The sequence below is a fragment of the Diadema antillarum genome, unplaced genomic scaffold, assembly GCF_040938485.1.
Source record: "Diadema antillarum isolate AM-2024a unplaced genomic scaffold, OU_Dant_1.0 seq00002013_RagTag, whole genome shotgun sequence".
Classification (NCBI taxonomy): domain Eukaryota; kingdom Metazoa; phylum Echinodermata; class Echinoidea; order Diadematoida; family Diadematidae; genus Diadema; species Diadema antillarum.
Genome location: NW_027272668.1, coordinates 68281 through 91597, shown reverse-complemented (window position 1 = coordinate 91597; position 23317 = coordinate 68281). Strand labels below are relative to the sequence as shown.

Sequence of the window (23317 nt, the reverse complement as noted above, 5' to 3'; positions counted from 1 at the left end):
TAACAATTTGATAATCATCATATCGTCGCTAAACTAATTTATTTCGTTTTTGCCAACTGGCAAAGGGCAGCCTTCACCTGCACATGCATCCTTCCATCCACGCATGACCGATACACGTGTGAATAATACTAACAATATGTTATAGTTAGAAGGGTTAGCTAGTTAGGGTTAGCGCCGTACAGAGTGAACAAACCAAACACACTCGAGCATACCTTCGACGTTGAATACTGTCTCATAAACCTGCTAGTTATGCCCGTTAGTCTGCTAGCAGACAGCATCTTTACACTTTGCTGTGTCGTAGTAAGATATCCTTCGCAAAACCGTGAAAGCAGATGAATTTATCTGGTGCAAAATGATAAAGAGCACATCAACGGGCGTGTATGGCCAGCTGGTCTGAGAGTGCGCTAGCAATAATGGAAAATTCCAAGGGACGCGCACGCGACGTGGGTACTCGGCACAGAACTCTTACACATAAAGAGTTCTGTGGTACTCGGGGGCATGTAGCGACCCCAACATTGTAACATTGTGGGTGTACAACATGCTGCAAGCTCATTTCATATTGGTTCTTTTGTGATTTGAGCATAAAACGTACATTTAGCACGCTTAAACTGGTACTAGATCTGATTAAAAAATAATCCGTTACAGCAAAGACAAAAATATATCATATGAAAAAAAAAGGTACATGTTTCCCCTCTACAACCTAGTGGAATAATCTGGAGGTGTGTACCCTATAACGTATGTAAATAAAGCACTTTTAAATACGGGCTGTCAGCTGTTTTTATATTTTGCATTTCCAAACTCGATTATGACTGCCGTCGCTGCCTTGCGCTGTGACTGCACTGTGAGTAGTGGTCCGCTGACGTCGCGGTAGTCAGTAATTTCTCAGGTGCATGCATGCATGCACTGTGTTTACAAGTAGTATTTTCATACGTCGTCATGTGATTGCGCAATGCTGACGATTTTAGTTTGATGGCATAGGGGATTAGATAGTAGAATCAGAGATTCCGCCTCCTTGGGCAAAGCTACAAAAACACTGTTGCCTACTACTAGTCTGATTTCTAACGACTTGGGTTAGTGATTTTGCTATGAGTTTTTCTATGATCACAATTACACAGCAAAACTAAAATGTACCTGGTATTCCTTTATAATATTAATGGAACATGGGTTTCTACTGATTGACATTATGCCTGCATGTCTAGCAATCAAGAGGTCGTTCTGCACATCCACCCAAACCTAATTATGTAGGCCTATGTCCATAATTCTTATCAAGGCTACTACTATTAAACACTAAATAATCCACATTAACCACATTGTCTTTCCACTGATGAAGGGCAAATTTTCAAAACAGTCGCAATAAAAAAAAAAAGATGTAAGAATCGCAATACACTGTACTAATGATTTACTATTAATCATAGCTAGCTTAATGAAATGTGATAAAGGCGACTCCCATTATAACCAGGTCCTTTGGAATGTCAGTTTTCTTTTGTTTCGAAAAGTCATTATGACCAAACAATAAAGTATAATAAAGATACATATAGGGCCTACATAATACCTTTGTGACCTGATTTTTTTTTTTTTTTTACATGGTTACAAGTTTTGTTACAGGAGTGCACTCTGTTGTTGAATCATGGATACCACTAGCTCCTTAGTTGAATTGAAACACACAGTTTCTGCTTATTGAATAATATAAAGACATTTTGGCATTGGTAGAAACTTCTAAGAATGAATTACAATATAGTTTGTCAAGTCCCATCAAATATTCCATGCAATATTGATTGAGTGCAAGCTCATACAGTAGTCTCTAATTTTTCCTCCTATAGTGTAAAATGATGATAGTTATTCATGATGATAATTATTAGAGTATTGAATTTACTTAAAACATTAATTTAAATGAGATACACTGTATATGTAAGATGTATTACAATTGTATGAATATAACGGTTATCATTTTTATTTTCTGCAGCAATCTTTGCAAAACATTTTTGTTTCATGCTATTTGTAATTTGTCACGCATATGTTGTTCTTTGAACAATTGTTATCTGTTTGCATCTCTATATCTCAAACTATACTCATTCTAATACAGTGTGTTACAGAAAACGTGTGAATATGTACATGTAATGTTTACCTGGAAAGTGCCAAGGTCTAATCCTCTGTTCTGTTCTCTGTTCCCACATATTCAAGGTATAAATAAAATTCTTGCAATAGACAAGAGAGGAAAATCACATGATTTACATATATAGAGGTCTTACACTTTATACTCTGCATTGCGAACACCCATTGGGACCAATATGTTGGTTTCTTTTCGTGCCTGATCTATGCATCTCTCTAATACAATAGATTCCCGTTATAACGAAATCCTCAGACCGGCAGTTTTATTTCGTTACATCGAAATTTCGTATATGTATATGTAATTTGTTATATGTATTTCTAGTTTCTTCGTAATGCGCAAATCGAAATGAAATGAAAATTAGGCCCTCATAAAAACCTAATAGTTTTCTATAATACGCACATTTCCGCATGTTAGTTTTTTATCTTTTAATCTGTGATATTTTCATCTTTCAAATAAAGTACTCCGCTAAAGCGTGTTCCAGAGTGTTTTTAAACCATTTGCTGTTAAAATTGTCAGTTTTACACTGCCTTTTGATTCGCTGCTCCAATTCTGGGTACACAAATTAATTGTTGCCATCACATTGAGAGAAAGAGCGAATTGCAGTAGGGGCAAGTATTTTTAGATGTGAGATACGAGAGCGCTAGTCGTGATTATTGATGCTCTCTTTTGTCAAAGCACATGGGTAACACCTGTAGTTGAACGCATAACTTCTCGGCGGTGCCACGCATGACTTCAAAGGAGAGCAGTAGTTGTCTCTCCTTCTCTAGCACCTCCCTGGTCACACAACGCCGTGTTTCACTACTCAGTATTTTGCTTTGTGTAGTTTGGGCAGTGTGACCGCAAAATTCTTTGAGAAGTTATCAGCTAAACTTCCTGCATGCACTTTGGGAGTTTCTCTCTTCTCATGTAGAGATTTGCAAAACCTGACACTTTCGGGCTTTGAAGTCTATCTGCCACTTACCTTGCTACTCAGCTAAGGTATCAAGGCCCCTTGCAGCTTTTGTGCATCTTTCACACGTGACACCTGATAATAACTAATGCAATCAAAAGGCTCAATTTAATCAACAGCCATCAAGGGTCAAAGCTATTGATGCTCCTTTGGATGGCCGTTGTGCCCGTGGTCAAAGGTGTGCTCTTTTCCTTTTGGCCATCCTGCCCCTTTTCTCTTGGCTGTCGTTTCTCCATCAAATCAGACATAAAAGGCCAAGATGAATTTATTTAGACTTACAGAAATGCGGTATTGCTATTCAGACCTCTTAACGAAGAATCGAGAAATAAACCAGTAATGCATTATTTCGCCAATATATAAGAAAGAATGAGTTTATTGAGCAACTCAAATTTTCGGTGGCCTCCACCTTCTTCAGGAGTCGAGATGGATTACTGGTTTATTTCTTGATTCTTCGTTATATTGAAGCCAATACGTGAATTCGCAATAAGCATAAACAAATTATAGACCTCTTTTTATATATATATATATATATATATATATATATAAGTAACAAAGCTGCAACAAAGTTCATGCTGTATTCACCAACGGTTTATTTCTTCACACAAATTTTCGAGCGTCTCGCCGCCCTTTCTCAAGTGTTGATACTGAGAGAACAATAACAAAATTAAGCCATAACAATATATTGCGACACAGAATATATTACAATCACAAAAGCACAATAATTAGAAGTCAAACAGAACATCCAGTCGCACAACACTTCAACAAAACAAATCACACACTAACAGATCTGCAATGTTGCATTTTATACAAGGACATGGAAGCATTTGAAGAAAGACACGTGAAAGAACTAAAAACAATCATCCGCACACGGAGCTTCCAGGGACAGGGCATGAACATAGATCTATCATGGCTCACGAACTACACTTTTTACAAGTAGGTGCGCCGCTTACTGTTGTATGTTCTCCCGTTTACCCCGCTGCAATAGATCTTATCATTATATTGCTTGAGTGATACAATGCTGACGCTCCTTTTAACCATTTCTTGGAACCAGTCTTTTTTTCCACTCCGAGACGTATTGTGACGTATCTATTTAATCAAAAGAAGAAAAATATGATTTTTCACGTATTTCATATTCATGCTATAGTCTCAGATTATTTAAAGACTATCTACTCACCAGAATTTGGAAGTTAATGTATGTGTATGCTGAAGTTTGAAAGGAATAGTAAACTGCTTGCACATATTTTGCATAACCATCAGTGTGACGATTCAGTTTGATTTTAAAAAATCGAATGTTTATATTAATCATAATTTCAGATTATGTAAAGATTATCTATACACTAGAATTAAAGTTAATTTATGTGTATGTTGAATTTTGAAAGAGATAATGCACTGCTTTTACATTACCACCGCAGCTGTGTATTCAGAGAAATTACTTCTGTATCAGTCGTGCCAAGTTTTTTCATGTATGCTTTACCTTTGTATACTCATTGTCATTTCATTATGACGTAACATTGCACTGTTGCCAGGATGCGCGCTGGGTGTTAGGATGCCTAGCATTGATGCGTTAAAGCGCGCATCCTTGGTAACACGGTTGCTATATATTGTTATGGCTTAATTTTGTTATTGTTCTCTCAGTATCAACACTTGAGAAAGGGCGGCGAGACGCTCGAAAATTTGTGTGAAGAAATAAACCGTTGGTGAATACAGCATGAACTTTGTTGCAGCTTTGTTACTTATCTTTTTATCTTGCCAACACGTGGACTACCTTATCAACATATATATATATATATAAACGTATGTGTGTGTCTGTCTGTCTGTCTGTCTGTCTGTATATTGTAATTCTGGTACCAAATTGCCTTACATTGCACTACTTGTCATTTTAGAACAATATGGCTTTGGTGTCCTTTTGACCAGAATCTTCTACCCTTTAGAAGTGACCTTAATGCCCTTTCGAAAGGGCTTGATGATGCACCTTGAAATTTGGGGGTATCCAAGGACACTTTGCCCCGAGCTGACATGGCCTGGACCTTCAAAAATCTTATTTGGAGCCCTGCAATCATCAGCGAACAGTCAGCAGGTGGGGAACAGTCCAGCTGGTAAATCATTGATAAATAACAAGAAATACAATGGTCCGGTCACCATACCTTGTGGGACCCCTAAGTCCACTGTGACCCATTCTGATTTGTCCCCTTCTAACACCACCCTTTGTTTCATGTGGGTTGAATATTCTTTGATCAACCTCAGGGCTGCCAACACTGGAAACTAGTTGAGAGTGAGACTCCCATAGGCCAATCACTATAATTTAGCAGTCAAAATGAGTGAGATCAAGAGAAATGCGTGCAAATGAAATAAAGTTTTAGAGTGAGAAAGGACCAAAATGCGTGAGTCTCACGCTCAATCCGTGAGAGTTGGCAACCCTGCAACCTGTGTGGAAACCTTGTCAAATGGCTTTTAGAAGTCCATCAATAAAGTTGACCAGCTTCCTGCATTTGATAAATCTACAGGTCGTGGTTGTTGTATTGAGAGTTGAAGGTATCAGTCCGAAACCCTGCCTAGCTTTGACTCACGCTAAATGTGCTGGATATTATACCTGCCTACCTGCCTGCGCCTGGAGGGTGTTTCATGAACTGCAAAGAATCTACCCGGTAAACCAAAGTCAATCTTGTAGTTGTAGTTGTACCAGCAGTGGCATTATGGTACCAGCATTGCAGTACCCCTGATGGCTGTGGTAGCACCACATTATACAGTGGACTCCCGTTACAACAAAGTGCTCGGGACCCGCAGTTTTCTTTCGTTATATCGAAATTGCGTTATAATTGACCAAATAAAAAATAAATATACATAGCGTTAGAGTGGACAATGTTGCGGCCTGAAATTTGACTACCTGGTACATTGTGACCGGAATTTGTTATAACCATGTTTGTTATAACGGGAGTTTTAATTTTTCGCCCCCCCCCCCCTTCCGGAATTCCTGGATCTACGGGACGGGCGGGGCAAGGCCAGGCGCTAAGGGAGAGGGCCAGGGTCAGTTCAAGGATCTTGTTCCACGCGGTACTAAAATTCTACCTACGTACTTATAATTATGTCTAGCTCTGAATGAAACACTTCCACTCCCCAAATCCGCTAAATCTGCATAAAACGATACTACTATGTAGCACAAGAACGGACAAATTTACTCCACTTGTACGGTACTACGTAAAATACAATTTAACTGTTAGTACTACGACATAGATCTAGTACGGTAATAGTAGTATATTTATAGACATCATCATCATCATCATCTGTACGGGAGTGTAGGTAAATCCTGTCAGGTCTCCCGGTCGTCAGCGCTTGGTGGCACGTGTAACAGTCTATATCGAGCGTGGGCGTGGATGTCAGACAATTTCAAAACCTTTGTCTGACCAGGGGGGTGTTTCATGAAACTTTTTGTCAGTGATTTACACCGACAACTGTTAAAAGCTACTGAAATCCTTGCGTCTGATTGGCTGACAGCAAATTTGTCGGTGAAAACCTCCGACGAACTCGTTGATGAAACGCCCCCCAGAACGTATCTAAACCATGTTTGAAAGAATCTACTAGTGGATGTAACAAGTGATGAGGGCAGACTGTTCCATGATTGGATGACTCTTTTGCTGAAACAGTTGCTGCGGATATTCAAACGACTAATTTGATTGTTTGATATCGACATAACCTGTAGAAATGCCTAGTATTAACTGCGACTACCGTTAGACAGAAAAATCCGTCTGTTCGGATGAGTTTTACTTTTTTTTTTCTCCTAACTCATTTTCCCCCTTTTTTACATAAAGCTTACGGCTCTCCGTGAAGCCAGACGTAGTCTCCGCGGAATGTTACACGTAATTTTACTCCCAACGACCAGCTAGCGTGTGCTGCTAGCTAGGGAAGTCAAAGGCTCACACCTGGGAGCCCTGCATGCTGCAACGACGCGAGAGCGAGCGCGATCTTTCGGTCAAAACTGCGACCAGCTCGAACGTTTTACCAAAGATCGTAAGTGGTTCTGCCTATGCCTTTTACCAAAGATCGTATGGAGTGTACGATCTTTGTTTTACTGAGTAGGGCCTCCATCGTCCATTGTAATACTTGTATAGTGTACGTACAATGACAAGGGAGCGTCCCGGGAAATACGCCATGAGTTTGTGTCTTAAAACGGTTAGGTAGGTATCAGTTTCTACATTTAATTTAATACGGTACTTACTACTAGTTAATCAGGTAGAATATCCGGCAAAGAGGTGATGATTTTTCGTATGCGCCGGTAGTGCTGGTACACTGCCACTGGGTGTGATAGACTGGTAGGACTTTTTTATACCCTCGAGGTCCTTCGGCCTAACGTTAGTCTCAGTACTCTCACTCTTGGGTTGATTAAAAGAGTAGCAGAATGTGCTTTGCTCGTGCACCGTGCTCAGCTGCGCCACATAGCGGCCCCGCCGCGGACTCGTTACAGTAGGTAGCTAGGCTAAGACCCTTGCCCCCTCCAGATCCAGGCACCTGCTGCTGGTGGTGTCTGTAGTAGATGTGACCCCATACGTGGGGATCATGCAGCGCCTCTCTATATTGTGTTCACTATGATTGTTCTTATCCGTCGTCTTGAGCCAATATTGAATAAACTCTGTTTTAAACCAGAGCCATGTTTTCACACTTCGAGTGACTGTGCATTTGTGTGTGTGTGTGTGTGTGTGCCTAGGCCTAGCCAGAGAGGAGATAGCTGATATTACTTATTAGAGGGCACGCTATCTCTCCTAATCCTATCAAAGTTTGTCTTAATCCTTTCACATCCCATTGGGCCATACATAGTGTGCTTTGGGAGTTTGACTGTCTTTGAGTACCGGTACCAGGTACTGGTACCATCTATTCTGACACAGAAAACCTGACATTGTTGTACACAGTCTGGCACAAGATAAGGGTTATTCTGACTTTAGTAGGCTACTGTTGTAGGAAGGGAGAATTATTTAATAGCCTTGGAAGCTGTGAGTTGGATCTAAATTTTATGCACAACACAGGTTCACTTGCATTTAAGGACCAGATTGCTGCAGTATGTTATACTGACTACTGGCACTAAGATACTGGATACTGTCAAATGACAACAGTTTCATCATTTCAGGGCCGGCGGAATGGGGGTGGGGGGAGGGGAGCTCGGGGCCCCCACTTTTTTGGGTACCGGTACCAGTGATATAGGAATACCTCGATCGGGTCTAACCACTTGTGGCCCCTATTTTTTTTTCCCTGGTAGTGGCACACATATATACACACACACAAAAACAGTAAACAAAAGCTTTTTTTTTTGTGTGTGTGTAGTAGGGGAAGTGTGGGAGAGTTGAGTCACTTTTTACATTTAGTGATACTGTTCAATAACTACCGGTATACACAATTTATGGATTATTCGTTCGCTGGTATATACTACAACTATTGGTTTATAGTGACCTCGTCTACAGCCACTATGTCTATTTTCCAATTGGTCTACTGGCATATCGTCTATTAGTAGTATTACCGATTCGTCTAATACCCATTTGGTCTACAACTCGTTTTGTCCAGTACCCATATTGTCTAATAGTCACTTTGCCACCTATACCCATACTGTCTAATACCACAACTCGTCTAAGGAGCATTTCGTCTACAAAACAATTCATACTAATACTAATAGCCAAATCGTCTACACTCACAATGTCTATTGCCATGTCGTCTAATATCTATTTTGTCTACTCATAATAGTTAGTCTACTCCCACCTCATCTACAAGTCATTTAGTCTACATTCACTTTGTCTAGTTATCATATCGTCCAACCCTTAGTTTGTCCATACCCAATATGGTCTATACCCATCTGGTCTACTCCCAACTCGTCTACTACCAATTGGTCTACTCCCAACTGGTCTACTACCAACTGGTCTACTCCCAATTGTCTACTCCCAACTGGTCTACTCCCAATTGGTCTACTCCCAATTGGTCTACTCCCAACTTGTCTACTCCCAATTGGTCTATACTCGTCTATACCCAATTGGTGTACTCCCAACTGATATAGTTTTACTCTCAACAATTTACCCAAACTGATTATTTCCATCTGGTCATGCTAATAATGAATATACCACTTAGTCTAGTGTCCATTCCGTCTCACTGTCATGAACTATTCATATTAAACCCTGCCCTTGATTAGCACAAAAATCAATATTAGACTATTCTAGTTGTTAATTATTCCGCACATGCTGAATATAAAGACATACTAATCAATGGTGAGACATGACTATCCAGTCTACATTCTGGCCGTAAAATAACTAAATAATGATAAACTAGCTCAGTTACAATCCTCCATCACAAACGAATTGTCAGTCATACGAAACAGAATTACATTTCCGACCGACCACCCCCAGTCCACCCGTACCTCCGTGCGCATGCATGCAGCGATCTTGGTGGGATCCCGAATGAGGAATTATCGAGTACGAGTGTAATTTGATTTTCATTGCGTTTGGTACACTAGTGAAGGTACTAATGATCCGCGCGATGTGGGCGTGTAGTTGGATGGATTGACACCGGATGCATCGCGTATACTAGTACTGTGTTCCATTTGTGTGTGTGTGTGTGTGTGTGTGTGTTTACGTTTACATGTATGTAGGCATCCGATGTAGTAATGAAATACCACGTGTCGCCGGTCAAATATTTTCTAAATTTCCGTATCTTGCCAAAATTTAGAGAAGAGCCACTGCCCCAAAACTTAATTAATGTAAACATACATGATCCCTTCATTATTATTATAATAGTCAAAGTTTTTTATATAAATGTTTTGTTTTCAAGAAGGGATGAAATGAAATGTGTCACCAATTGTATATAGTGAAACTTACGTTACCATATTTTAGATCAAGATTTAATTTCTTTCCATCATCGCAAATCATATTTTTGTGTATGTTTCAACCTTTTTTTGTGCATTTAACCGTTTACATACATCAGTACGTGGCAGACAGAATAAAGAATACTGATAATGTACTTCTAATGTGTTCCTTTTCATTTTTACCATACTTATGATTGTGTATCAAAGTTGAATGGATGGAGTGTTGTATATAAATGCTGCAGCATGCTTCTGATATAAATTACACATCCACCACAAAAATAACACAGCGAGTTTTTCACACTGTGACATTATCTTTTTTTCCTAAAAAATTGTCATAATTAGAACATAAAAATTTAAACCAAATGGGGCACCAAGAGTGTTCAACCTATTTCACTGGGAAAAAAGAAACTGGATGAAGTAGACTTAAATAACAAAAAAAAAAAACTATAACTAGTAGTAGACCAGTTGGGAGTCGACTAGTTGGCAGTAGACGAGTTGGCAGTAGACGAGTTGGCAGTAGATGAGTTGGCAGTATATAGACAAGTTGGGTGTAGACGAGTTGGGTGTAGACTAGTTGGGAGTAGACGAGTTGGGAGTAGACCACTTGGGTGTAGACCAGTTGGGAGTAGACCAGTTGGGAGTAGACTAATTGGGTGTAGACCAATTGGGAGTAGACCAGTTGGCAGTAGACCAGTTGGGAGTAGACTGACTGGTTATTAGACTAATTGACTATTAGACAATGAGTTGTAGACCAATTGGCTATTAGACAAAATGAGCTGTAGACTATTTTACTCATAGACCTTATGATTAATAGACGAAATGGTCAATAGACATAATGGGTGTTAGACGAAATGTGACTTAGACAAATTGGACATTAGATAAAATGGCTAGTAGACGAAATGACAATTAGACTAATTGGCATATAGACAAAATGGTTGGTAGACGAGTTGGTAGTAGACGAAGTGAGTTTAGACGAGATGGCATTAGACTAGGTGGACAGTGGACAGGGTGGTTGTAGACGAGGTGCCAATTTACCCAACTATTCAGGCATAATATGATAGCCCAATAAGACACCAAGCACAAACAACTTGGGGATGACACTTTCAACAAAAATATTTTGCAAAATGGCTAAAGTCTCCTTGATGTGGTGAGAGTTGAGCCACGGGGTTGGGAGAGTTGAGCCACTATGCTATATAGGCCCTACATATCATATTAAGAAGTTCAGGCTTATAAAAGAAAATGACTATGGAAACCTATCTAAAGGAAAGATGGTGTAATGGTAACAGAGGGGGCGGGGCGTCTGTTTGACTTACGGGTCATCGGATGGATAATGTAGATGTTGGGGTCCACCTACGATCACATGATCAGGATTTCTAGATGCACCCTGAGTGGATTTGCGTAATAAGTCACCTGTTGGTGTGAGGAAGAAGAAACCGCCCGTAGGGCGTCACCTCTGGCGAGAACACCACATACAGTTTGTACCTTTCCAATATTCCTCACCTCATCCAATTGCAGACCTGTTTCTTTGACCAAAAAATGACACTCATTGAGCCACTTGAAGGGAGGGTTGAGCCACTTGAGGGCTGAGCCACTGGAATGCAGGGTTTAGCCATGGCACAACTCTCCCTCAACACGCTGGCTCAACTCTCCCTACAGCCGCCATTTAAACTAACCCTCAAAGCCTACAAAAGTGACCGCACCAAACATGTTGAAATTTGCTGAAAGAAGCAAGTGATGTACAGACTATCTGCTACTCCAACTGATTCGCACTTATCCTCTACCATAGGTGTAAGAGAAAACCACATATCTGACAAGTGGACATTCACTTTTGGTGACCAAAAATGGTTTTTCTTTGACTATTTTGTCATGCTTCGTCCAACGTCGCTGCCTCATACACTGGTATATAGTTAATCATAGGCATGAACAAGAAATGGCAGCAGCTGACTGCTGTCAGTCACTATGAAGATAATGTGAGGTGGCCTGGATCAACTCTCCCAGTGGCTCAACTCTCCCTCACTTCCCCTACATGAAACAGGGTTTAGTGCAGAAAGTTTACGCTGAAGGCTTTTTCCTTTTATTTCCCCCGCTTGTCAGCCAAAGAAACTGGGAAGTGGTAGCAGAAAGTTGCACTGAAGGCCTTTTTAGCTCAAGTGAGCTATTGCGATCGCTCTTCGTCCGTCGTGCGTCGTCCGTAGTGCGTAAACTTTTTACATTTTCATCTTCTTCTTGAGAACCCCATGACCGATTTTTACCAAACTTGGCAGGTAGCATCCCTAGGGGGATAGGATCTCAATTTGTTCAAATGGGCACCATGGCCCACCTTGGGGGCCCCAGGGGGGCCCAAACACATTAGAAATAAGGAATCTTTAAAAATCTTCTTCTCCAGAACCAGAAGTGATAGGGCTTAGTTAAAGGACAAGTTCACCTTCATAAACATAAGGATTGAGAGAATGTAGCAATATTAGTAGAACACATCATTGAAAGTTTGAGGAAAATCAGACAATCCGTTCAAAAGTTATGAATTTTTGAATTTTTTGTGCAGTACCCCGCTGGATGAGAAGACTACTGCAGTGTATGAATAACTTAGATGTCACATGCGTACAACAATATAAGGAAAATATAAAGAGAATTTCACAAAATTCCATCTGTTGAAAAAAGTATACATTCCCCTGACTCATTACCAACAAATGTTATGGGTAATATTATTCCCCCTGCCTTTAGAAAGAGGCAAGTCAAGTGCTCTTTTATTATGCGAAAAAAGTGAAAATATGTTGAATTTTCTTTTACATTTTCTTTATACTGTTGTACGCATATGACTCACAAGCTGTAGTAGTCTCCTCATCCAGTGGTTTCAAGACAAAAATTAAAAAAATTCATAACTTTTGCATCGATTGTCCAATTTTCCTCAAACTTTCACTGATGTGTTCTACTAACATTGTTGCATTTTCTCAATCCTTATGTTTATGAAGGTGAACTTGTCCTTTAATACTATGAGTTAGTACATTGATGACGGTACTGTAGTTTCAAGTTTGTTCATGGGGGAATCAGGGGTGCCCCCCTTGGGACCCAGGGAAGGGGGGTGGGGAGGGGTCCTAATGGGGCCTAAATCGTACATTTTCACCTTCACTTTGAGATCCCCATGTCTGATTTTCACCAAACTTGGTAGGTAGCATCCCTCGGGGGATATGATCTCAATTTATTCAAATGGGCACCTGGGGGCTCCCAGGGGGCCCAAACCCCCTAAAATTAAGGAATTTTTCAAAATCTTCTCTAGAACCAGAAGTGATAGGGCTTAGATAATACTATGAGTTAGTACATTGATGACTGAATTTTGTTCATGGGATTGGCGGAATCAGGGGTGCCCCCCCCCCCCCCCCCCCCCCCCTTGGGACCCAGGAGAGGGGATGGGAAGAAGTCCTACAGTTGTAGTGGGGGCTGAATTGTACATGTTCATCATATATCTTCTGGAAAACCTCATGATGAATTTTGACCAAACTTAGCAGGTAGCATCCCTCTCGAGGGGGATAGAATCTCAATTCCTTCATATGGGCACCATGTCCCTCTTGGGGGCCCCTAGGGGGCCCACCCCCCCCCCACACACACATTCAGGAATATTTAAAATCTTCTACTCTAGAACCAGAAATGATAAAGCAGAGTTAATACCATGAGTTTGTGCATTGATTACTTTAGTTCAAAGTTTGTTCATTGCAGATTCAGGGCTGCCTCCCCCCCCCCCCCCCCCCCCCCGTACCCTAAAGTTGAAGGGGGGGGGGGGGGGAGGGATCCATATGCAGACCTAAGTTTCCAATGTTCTCAGGTAAGAGTGTGCAAGAATGCATGGAAGGTGACATTGCGATACTCAGGTGAGCGCGTGACCCCCGGTTCTCTTGTTTTTTAATGTATTGTCAGCCGAGGAAACAGGGAAGTGGCGCCAGAAATATGAACTGGGCCCCCCACTTTTAAAATGTGGCACCAGTCGGTATTGCTACCAAGTCTCACGCATTCTGCGTGAGACTCGAGCATTTAGGGTCTGTCTCACGATCTCACGCATGGCACCCATTTTTCTCACGCATCGGGTGAAGTCTGCAATTTGGGCCTAAAATAAGGAGCATAGCTCAAAGGATTAAAGTGATAGTTGCAATTGAAAGTATATTTCCCTTTTGTCTTTCAAAATTAGTAAAAATATATGCACCAGATGGCATCATTAAGAGCTAATAATCTAAAAAAGCTTCCTATCATGGGAGGGGGGATACCCCCCTCGTTCGCGCGAGCGCCGAGACGCCGAGTCATGAAAATCTCACTCATAAAAGTTTTTTGAACTTGGCATCTCTGATAACTGTGCCTCGATAGTCCAGTCATACCAAGTTGTTGCACATTTGGCAGGCCTACAGGACAGAAAGATCCGTCTGTCTGGAGGAGTCTTATTATTTTGACGTTATCGCTATCCGAGTGTATAGGAAGGGATCCATGAAGCCAGATGCAGTCTCTGTGGGCCTGAATTGTACATGTTCATCTTCTTCTTGAAAACCTCATGATGAATTTTGACCAAACTTAGCAGGTTTGTAGCATCCCTAGGGGGATAGAATCTCAATTCCTTCAAATGGGCACCATGTCCCTCTTGGGGGGCCCTAGGGGGCCCACCCCTATGATTTTCATTCAAAATATATAATATATTATGTTGTTACCGTGGCAACGCATTGTTCAACAATGACGAACAGGGATGCCAAGTTCACAAAATTTTTATGAGTGAGATTTTCATGACTCGGCATCTCAGCGAGCGAATGTGCGCGCGAGCGAGGGTGTGGGAGGGGTTTTTCCCCCTGTGGCCTCCCACGGTAGGGAGCTTTTTCAATTCTTAGCTCTTAATGGTGCGATCAGGTGCATACTTAAGTGACTATTCTTTATTTTGAAAGACAAAAGGAAAATATACCTTCAATTGCAACTATCACTCTAATCCTTTTAGATATGCTCCTTATTATAGGCCCAAGTTGCAGACTTCGTCCGATGCGTGAGAAAAATGGGTGCCATGCGTGAGATCGTGAGACGGCCCCTAAATGCTTGAGTCTCACGCAGAATGCGTGAGACTTGGTAGCTCTGGACGAAAGAATAACTTTGCACATCTATTGTACTTTAACAGTCGCGTACCAAATTTCAAGCCAAATACTCATAGACTGAGGGAGTTAGCTGAGTCCACAGTATTTCTGTATGCTTTTTTACTAAAAGAATGCTGTTAGGTACCATGGCAAGACATTCAACATTAACGAAAGAACTAGTTTGCACATCAACGTACAATAGCTGTTCCATGTGCCAAATTTCAGGCCAAATTAATGCTCAAAGCCCGAGGGAGATAACTGAATCCACAGTATAAATATGATTTTGATTCAGAATGTGCTGTTACCATGGCAACACATTGTTTAACAATGATGAAAGATTAAGTGTTTTTTTTGGCGGTCTCTTTTTAATTTTTCTCTAAGACTATCATGTATAATTAAACCATGTCTTATATTTCTTTGCATATTATAAATGCTTGTTTAATTACATGTAAGTGGACCCCATGGAAGACCAGTGATGCCATGGCAGCACTGCTCAATATGGCATTCCAGCCGTTTTAAATTGTAATTTTTATATGTCTCTTTAACAGAAATAAATACCTACCTACGTACCATAGTGGTCACATACGGTGCCATATTTCATGGCATTTTCTCAAAGACTGATGGAGTGAGCTGAATCCACAATATTTTTGTATTTTTTTTGTGTGAAAAAAAATGTTGTTACTATGGCAACGCATTGCTCAATATCGACAGAAGATGTGTTCTTCACATCTTCATACTGTGGTGGTCACATGTGCCAAATTTAAGTCAGATACTCAAAAACTCACAGAGTTAGGTCAATCCACATATTTTTGTAGGATTAGAATAAATTGCTGTTGCCATGGCAACAGATTTATTCACACACAAAAAAAGGCATCCTGCCCAACTACACATTGCATATTGATCGTATATCCCAAATTTCCCCTGAACTGCTATAAAACTGAGAGAGTAGTTCAATTCATAACATTTTGTGAGATTTGTTAAAAATTTGCCTTTGCCATGGCAATGCATTATGCAATACTTCCGAAAAAGGTGTCTTGCACATATTCATTTGATCGCAGTCACACATGCCAAATTTGGGGTTGATTGCTCAAAAAATGAAAGAGTAGTTTGATCCACAAGTTTTTATGAAAATATGCCGTTGCCATGGCAAAGCATTATGTGACACTAACGAAAAAGCTGTCTTGCACATCTACATTTGATAGCAGTCACACATGCCAAATTTGGTGTCAATTGGTCAAAAAATGAGAGAGTTGTTCGATCCACACCATTTTGTAAATTTTTTAAAAGTTTGCCATTGCCATGGCAACACATTATGCAATACCTAAAGAAAAAGGTGTCTTGCGCATCTACCTTTGATAGCGGTCTCACATGCCAAATTTGGGGTCATGTTAAAACATGCATGTTAAAACCACATATCAGATACGTTACCAGAGGTAGCATCTTAGAAAACTGTTGATTGTCTGCTTATTTCTTCCTTTAAAATGGCAATGCTTATGTAAAACTACAAGCTTAAACATAAAAAAAAATCATGGAAACATTTGGAGTCAGCCTTGATCTAATCTGTAATAAAAACGATTGTAATTTATAAAGTGAGGGCTAAATGAAAATCAAGAACATACAATGTTAGGCGCGGTCAGACTGGCAAATGATCGAGAAGTTTAAGATCGCGATCTTTAAGATCTCAAAGTTTTGACAGTGTGACCGCAAACTTCCTGCGAAACTTCTCGTTTGCGGGCAGTGTCTCTGAAGCACGAGGCCATTGTCATGTACAGATGTGCATTGTTACGTCACAATCACTAGCAATCGGACGGCGCACTCTTTCTTGCGCGTGTACCAATGGCCCAAACTTTGCGATCTTAAACTTCTCGATCCTTTGCCAGTCTGACCGCGCCTATATACGCATTTCGACTTACAATATGTTACCCTAATTTAACTTTTTACCTGCAATTGAATTATATCAATAATCTCATTGATTATGTATGAAACTTTATGAACAAGTATTATACTTCTCATAAATAGCAAATGCCAGGTAAAACATTTCTGGCAGATTAGAATTCATTTTGGATCGAAAGAAGAACGGTGTGTGGTAACGTATCTGACGCATCAGACGTTCTGTTAGCATACAATTTCAAACCCAACACCAATCATGTCAATATATTCATTTTAACTTGTAAGAACATCACAATGTGATTATTTTCGTTAAAACACCGCACACCATCATAGATAGAAGATGAGATAACTCTTCAATAAAACTTTGAGATGTACGTGAAATATGAGAACCAAACAAGCACAAATCCACAATACTTTTTTTCTGATATACAGCTGTAGTTCCGAAATTTTGTAATTATGATACACGGGAGACGGTAAAAATGAAATTGGAAAAGATTTATGCAAATGATACACATGAATTCAATTTTCCTTTGTTACTGTCTGTAATAAATTAGGTCTCAAGTATCGATAAATGATGGTAACATATCTGACAAAGTATTTACGTTCATTGGTACAATAAACTACCGATGTCCATCAAACCGCGATCACTCAAAATGTGATTCAAAAACCTGTTGCAAAATGTTAGAAATCAAATCCTATTGTCATTTTCAGAATATAAACATGCAACGAAGGAAGTGCTCTTGACTTTAACCATAATACTTTTATGTACTAGATAAGATGCAAAATTATAATGAACAAAGGTAGACCGTTCATGTAGTTGCGTTTGCTGTTGAAGTTGAAAAAAATAAGTGGGTACCACACTTCAGCCCTTCAAGTCCTTCTTTGTTATTGTGATGCAAAACACACACGCACACACACACACACACAAAAAAAAAACCTCGCAATGAAGCATGCAGAAATAAAATGAATTTGTAACATATATCGGATGACCCTTTTTATGCCTCCGCCACGAAGTGGTGCCGGAGGCATTATGTTTTCGGGTTGTCCGTCCGTCCGTCCGTCCGTCCGTCCGTCTTTCCGTCCGTCCGTCCGTCCGTCCTTCCGTCCGTCCGTCCGTCCTTCCGTCCGTCTGTAATGAATTTTGTGGACAGGGTAACTACCAAAACCTTTTGAGGTATCCTAATGAAACTTGGCATGTATGTGTATTAGGGGGTGAAGTTGTGCCTATCAACTTTTGGGTGCACATGCTCAAGGTCAAAGGTCAAAAGGTCAAGGTCAAATGCTTAAAATTTTACTATTTCCCCCATATCTATGCAATGCCTGAAGATATTTTCTTGAAACTTAGTGTATACATGTACTACCCAATTAAGATTCTCTGGTGAAAGTTTGGGGTCATGAGGTCAAAAGGTCAAGCAAAATGTTAAAATTTCACTTTTTTCTCTGTATCTTGGAAATTGTTCAAGGTATCTTCATGGAACATAGTATATATGCATCTACTGACTGGCAGTGGTTATCTAGGGAATTTAGGGTTCATGGGGTCAAAGGTCAGGGGTCAAAGGTCAAGGGCAATACTTCAAAATTTTACTATTTTCCTTATATTTATGCAATGCCAGCAGGATTTTTTTTTAACTCGATGTATGCATGTATAACCCAATAGAGATTCTCTGGGATTTTTTTTTTGCCAAGAACGTCAAAGGTCAAAAGGTCAAAGATCAAGTGAAAGTGCTGAACTTACTTCTTTCTCCATATCTCGGAAGTGGCTCAAGTTATCTTGAAACCTAGTACATGCTGAATTTATGTATGTTCTGCCTGACAGTGATTCTCTTATAAATCAAAGGCCAGATGAAAATGATAACAATTTACTGTTCAATACAGAAATTGCGCTTTTTCTCCATACCTTGAAAATTACTCAGTGCATAAACTTATGAAATGGTCAATGTCAAGTTAAAGTTCTTAAATCCCCAAATACATGCTCTCCTATTCATCCAATTAAACATAGGTCAAGGAAGGTAAACATTCAATACATTTGTGACAAACATGTCATTTTAATATTTTGCCAATTTTGTGAAAATGTAATCACACATTGTCCACATGTACTATAGACCTATTAGGAGAATCATGCATTATGGCGGAGGCATACCAGTCGCCATAGCGACATTTCTAGTTTTATAAATGCCACAATTATAAGGGATAGTACTGTTCTGGTTTAGATGAGTATTTAGGTTTTAACTTTTTGCAAGATAATCGAAATCCACTTATACCAAATACTCAAGAACATACAATTCTTAGGAATTAAGAATATATTTGATGAAATCGGTTTTGAAATAACTGAGATGTCCAAAACAAAGTAAAAGAAAGATGTCCAAAGAAAAGTAAATGAGCCATCATGTTTTGTTAGGACTTCTTTCTTTTACTTTATTTTGGATATATCAGCCATTTCAAAACCGATTTTCATCAAATAAACTTTTAATTCCTCGTAGAAATACATGTCCTCTTTGCAAGTCATACAGAACACATTGTAAACTGGTTAAATCCGCACGCAAAAGCGCGTCGTGGTTTACCTTGCAGCACGATATGTTTTATTGGTAATGTATCTGACATGTTTGATGGTGACGTAACTGATGTACTGTTACCGTTCTCACACTATTATCTACAAAAATATTAATTTTCTCCAACAATTTCTGTTGTGTGATTAGTCATTACCTTGAGTATTCAAAAGTATCTTAGCTTTGTTTTAATTTACAGCATACTTTTTTTTTAAAATGAAGCAAAGTTTAAGTAACGTATCTGATATCAGCTCATCGTAACATCAGGCTTCTGCTGCTTTGGATGAGTATTTTTTTTTTGTAACAAGAGATTCAATGAATAAATCATGGTTCCATGCGTGTGTTACGTTTACTTTGTTTAACACATGAAATTACACTGCTATGCGGCATTACTTCGATCTTCTCTCAAGAGTCTGAAAAAGGGTAACGTATCTGACTGCGATTTGGCATCATGACATAAATGATCTCTTTGAGAAATATCAAAACATCACATTGTTATGTAATATTATTTGTCATTTAGACACTTGAGGGTCAATGAAATGAGGTACAAAAGATTTGATTTGAATGATTGTTAATGAGTAACTACTTGTTATATGAGCACTTCCTTTTCTGGCAACAAGAGGTATTTAGGGTCACATCAAACTTCGGATCGTATGTCTGATATTATCCCAGATGTCCCAGTAGCTTTATTGACATGTATTTTACAAGTCTAACTTCTCGGATGAATTTAACTAAAAATTTTGATTTCTGAGTGACAAAATATCGATTTAAATTGTATGGACATGCTGGCGCAGTTTTGCACACTTTCTGGGAAATGGTCCTCCCGTAAAGAGATGCTTTGGGTTGGAGTCTCTGATTCTTCAACAAGTATATATGCAAATAGGAACTTCAGAGTTTGAATTGATCTGTGATATATGTTTCTATAAATACTGTGTACATAAATCTGTACACGTGTGTTCTTTAGGAAGTAAAGTGTATGGGCAGATCAATAGCAAATGCTGTGTCAACAACATGCATATCACACGCACAAGGAGACTGGTTGAAAAGAACTATGCCCTATCAGGTATTGTCTGAATGCAGTATGCCCTTTGCTCCCATTCCACCATTTTTGCCTTATAAGCATTTTACTGAAACTATATGGTAATTGCACATGTGACCAAGCTGCTACAAGAGTGATTATTACTGTACCATGCCTCCCATAAACAGGCACACATATGAGTACATATGTCATCCTATCACCAAAAGTGAGTTGACACTTTTGTTTTGATTTGAGGATTCTTATGTTGTTTTCCTATGTATGCAGGCACAGAATGATTTGTCTAGTAATCAGAGAGTGAAGATATTTTGTGAAAGAGTCCATGTTATGTCTGAACATGATAGCTCAGCTCACTTTGTTCCTTTCAATTACCGTTCAATTGCACAGAATCAGTTGTAGGTTATGGAAATATTTTTTTTTCTTTTATACAGGACCATGTGTAAAACTGTATACGAATGAACGAGCTTTGCTGCTAAAAGTTGGCCATCAATTTGCGTGTCATTAATAGTTTTTGCCTTGTTAAAGATGGATATTATGCAGGCAGTGCTTGCAAGACTCTTGACTGATTTCTTGAAGGGTTAGATGGGAAGAGATCAGAGAACTTCAGATGTTCTCAATTTATGCAAAGTGACTTTCTGTGATAGAAAAGAGAGAATTTTGCACATCTAGAGGAAAAGGTACTTGAGTATTAAAGAAGTATTTTCCCTCAAAAGAGGTGAAAATTGGAAAAAAATATCCAACCTTTCAAAAGTTTGAAAATGCTTGTCTTGCTCAAGCGACAAAGAGATCTTTCAAATGTTTTCTGTTCAGACATTCTCAGGGTGACATTTTATAGCAACAGACTAATACCCTTTTCAGTAACTCTGTAAAATTTTGAGTTTATGAATGGGTCGGGCCAAAGTGGCCCATGCTATGCTATTTTGATGGCCCTGACATATACTAGCACCAGGAGCGGACCAGGCTTGCGCCTGGCGCTGATTGAAGAGTTTATGAACGACAGCAGCGCGCCTGGCTAGAGCCAAAGGTCCTTGCGCGGTCAAAGGTCACAATTACCTGGCCATCCCTTACGACAGAGTGCGCGTTCAGTTACCATGGTACTAATCCCTTACGTGGCCAAATTTGTGAATGGGTCCTCATAAAAGTAGCGCGGCTCTGCTATAATTACTGAACGCAATTTTTACTGCCTAGCATGGGTAAATTAGCTCGGGCAAGGAGCTGGCCCAAAATGCATGAGTTACTGAAAGGGTTATGAAGTATTCGGCCCCAAGGTTTGTTGATTAAATTTAGACATGCTTTTAAAAGTAATATGTGTGTCTTTAAAATGTAGCACAGCAAGATATGAATTTATACATACATAGGGACCTACATGTACATACATACACAGTATACATACATTACAAACAATACTGTACAAATATGTACATATAGCTGCCTACCAGTGTACAGTATGCACTTAGTGAAAGCTGTCTTAGTACCAAGTACTCTGTCATGGAGGCAGAATGTAGAATAATAATAACATTCACACAGGTTACTGACCAAAAGTTCATCAGTAATTGCTACTCAAGGTTTCATCTAGCCTGCCATATATGATTATGTACAGGTATGGTCTGGTCTGGATAGACTCACTGGTCATATGATAATGATCTAAATTTAGCTTATACATTTCTTTGCTTTGAAGCTTCCCATGTGGCATGATCTCTGATATATAATTCAATTCTATTCAAGTATATTTGATTTCCATCAGTAAAAGAAAATATATAATACAAAGTGACACATTTGTCATCAATTGTTAAACAATTTGAAAAAGGACAAATCATTAAGTATAATACAAAATATATTTACTCATGATTATGTAACAAGATAAAGCACAATTTGCAACTGTAAAAAAAAATGAATAAAGCAATAGAAAAGAGTGATCCACTGAGAAACACAGCTAGTAGGACGTGGATCACTATAATGTGATATGCTCCGCATGGGTTCTTTATGTCTTTCTCCTTTTCTCATTTCATTGAGTCCTCATGCATATTAAAAAAAATGGGAGATTTCAACTTGTGTGTATGTCAGGCCTGCACACTTTTATTGCAGCAAAAAATTCCTCAAAACTTTCCACAAAATTGACTTTACATTCAGAATCAGAGCTACCTTTCCCATGACTGCCCTCCCAGTTAAAGGGATGGTACAGTATTGGTGGAGATGAGAATTGGGCTTTTATCTTTTTGCGAGATACCAAGAAAACACTTATGATATAGTACAGAGTATACCATTTTAAGAGGAATTCAAAGTTTATTTGATGAAAATCAGGTTTGGAATGACTGAAACATCCAAAAACAAAGTAAAACAAAGCGATCGTAATAAAGTGTGGGTCCCACGCTTATTAGAATCACTCTTTTTTGGATATCTCAACCATTTCAAAACCAGTTTTCATCAACGTTGAATTCCTCATAGAATTACATTCTCTTCCATATTTCATAAGAGGTTTCTCATTATCTCACCAAAAAATGTTAGAAACCTGAAATTAGGTCTCAACCAAAACTATACGATCCCTTTACAAGTTTCAGACTCACTCCCTCCAAGAAAGCGAAACCCTTTACAACTTTAACATCAGATCCTACAGACAAGGTCCATTGCCATGAAGTTGATCCCTACTGTCATTGACTATGTACCAGTGTGACCGGCGATAAACCTGGGATTATGCTTGAAGCGGCCTAAAATTACTGTAAAACGAGGAATGTTCGCGTGCATTTTGATTTTGTGAATTTCGCAAGCGCCAAGATTCGCGCAAATAAAATGCACGCAAAAGTTATTGTCTACACTGCATGCATTGCACACCAGTGGCAATTCGTGAAAATTTCATGCCACAA

General features: G+C 39.4%; 2 protein-coding genes across 2 annotated transcripts in view; one reads left to right on the top strand and one right to left on the bottom strand.

Annotated features, from left to right (window-relative positions):
• Positions 1–398, bottom strand: part of LOC139713605 (mitochondrial 10-formyltetrahydrofolate dehydrogenase-like) — a 62888-nt gene extending 62490 nt beyond the window's left edge. The window contains exon 1 of the mRNA XM_071625311.1: positions 213–398. Coding sequence (XP_071481412.1) covers positions 213–278 — 66 coding nt within the window. The 5' untranslated portion in view covers positions 279–398. The remainder of the gene's footprint in view (positions 1–212) is intronic.
• Positions 399–7030: 6632 nt separating this feature from the next.
• LOC139713606 (N-fatty-acyl-amino acid synthase/hydrolase PM20D1-like) overlaps positions 7031–23317 on the top strand; it is a 78478-nt gene continuing 62191 nt past the window's right edge. The window contains exon 1 of the mRNA XM_071625312.1: positions 7031–7064. The gene's annotated coding sequence lies outside the window, so the exon portion shown is untranslated. The remainder of the gene's footprint in view (positions 7065–23317) is intronic.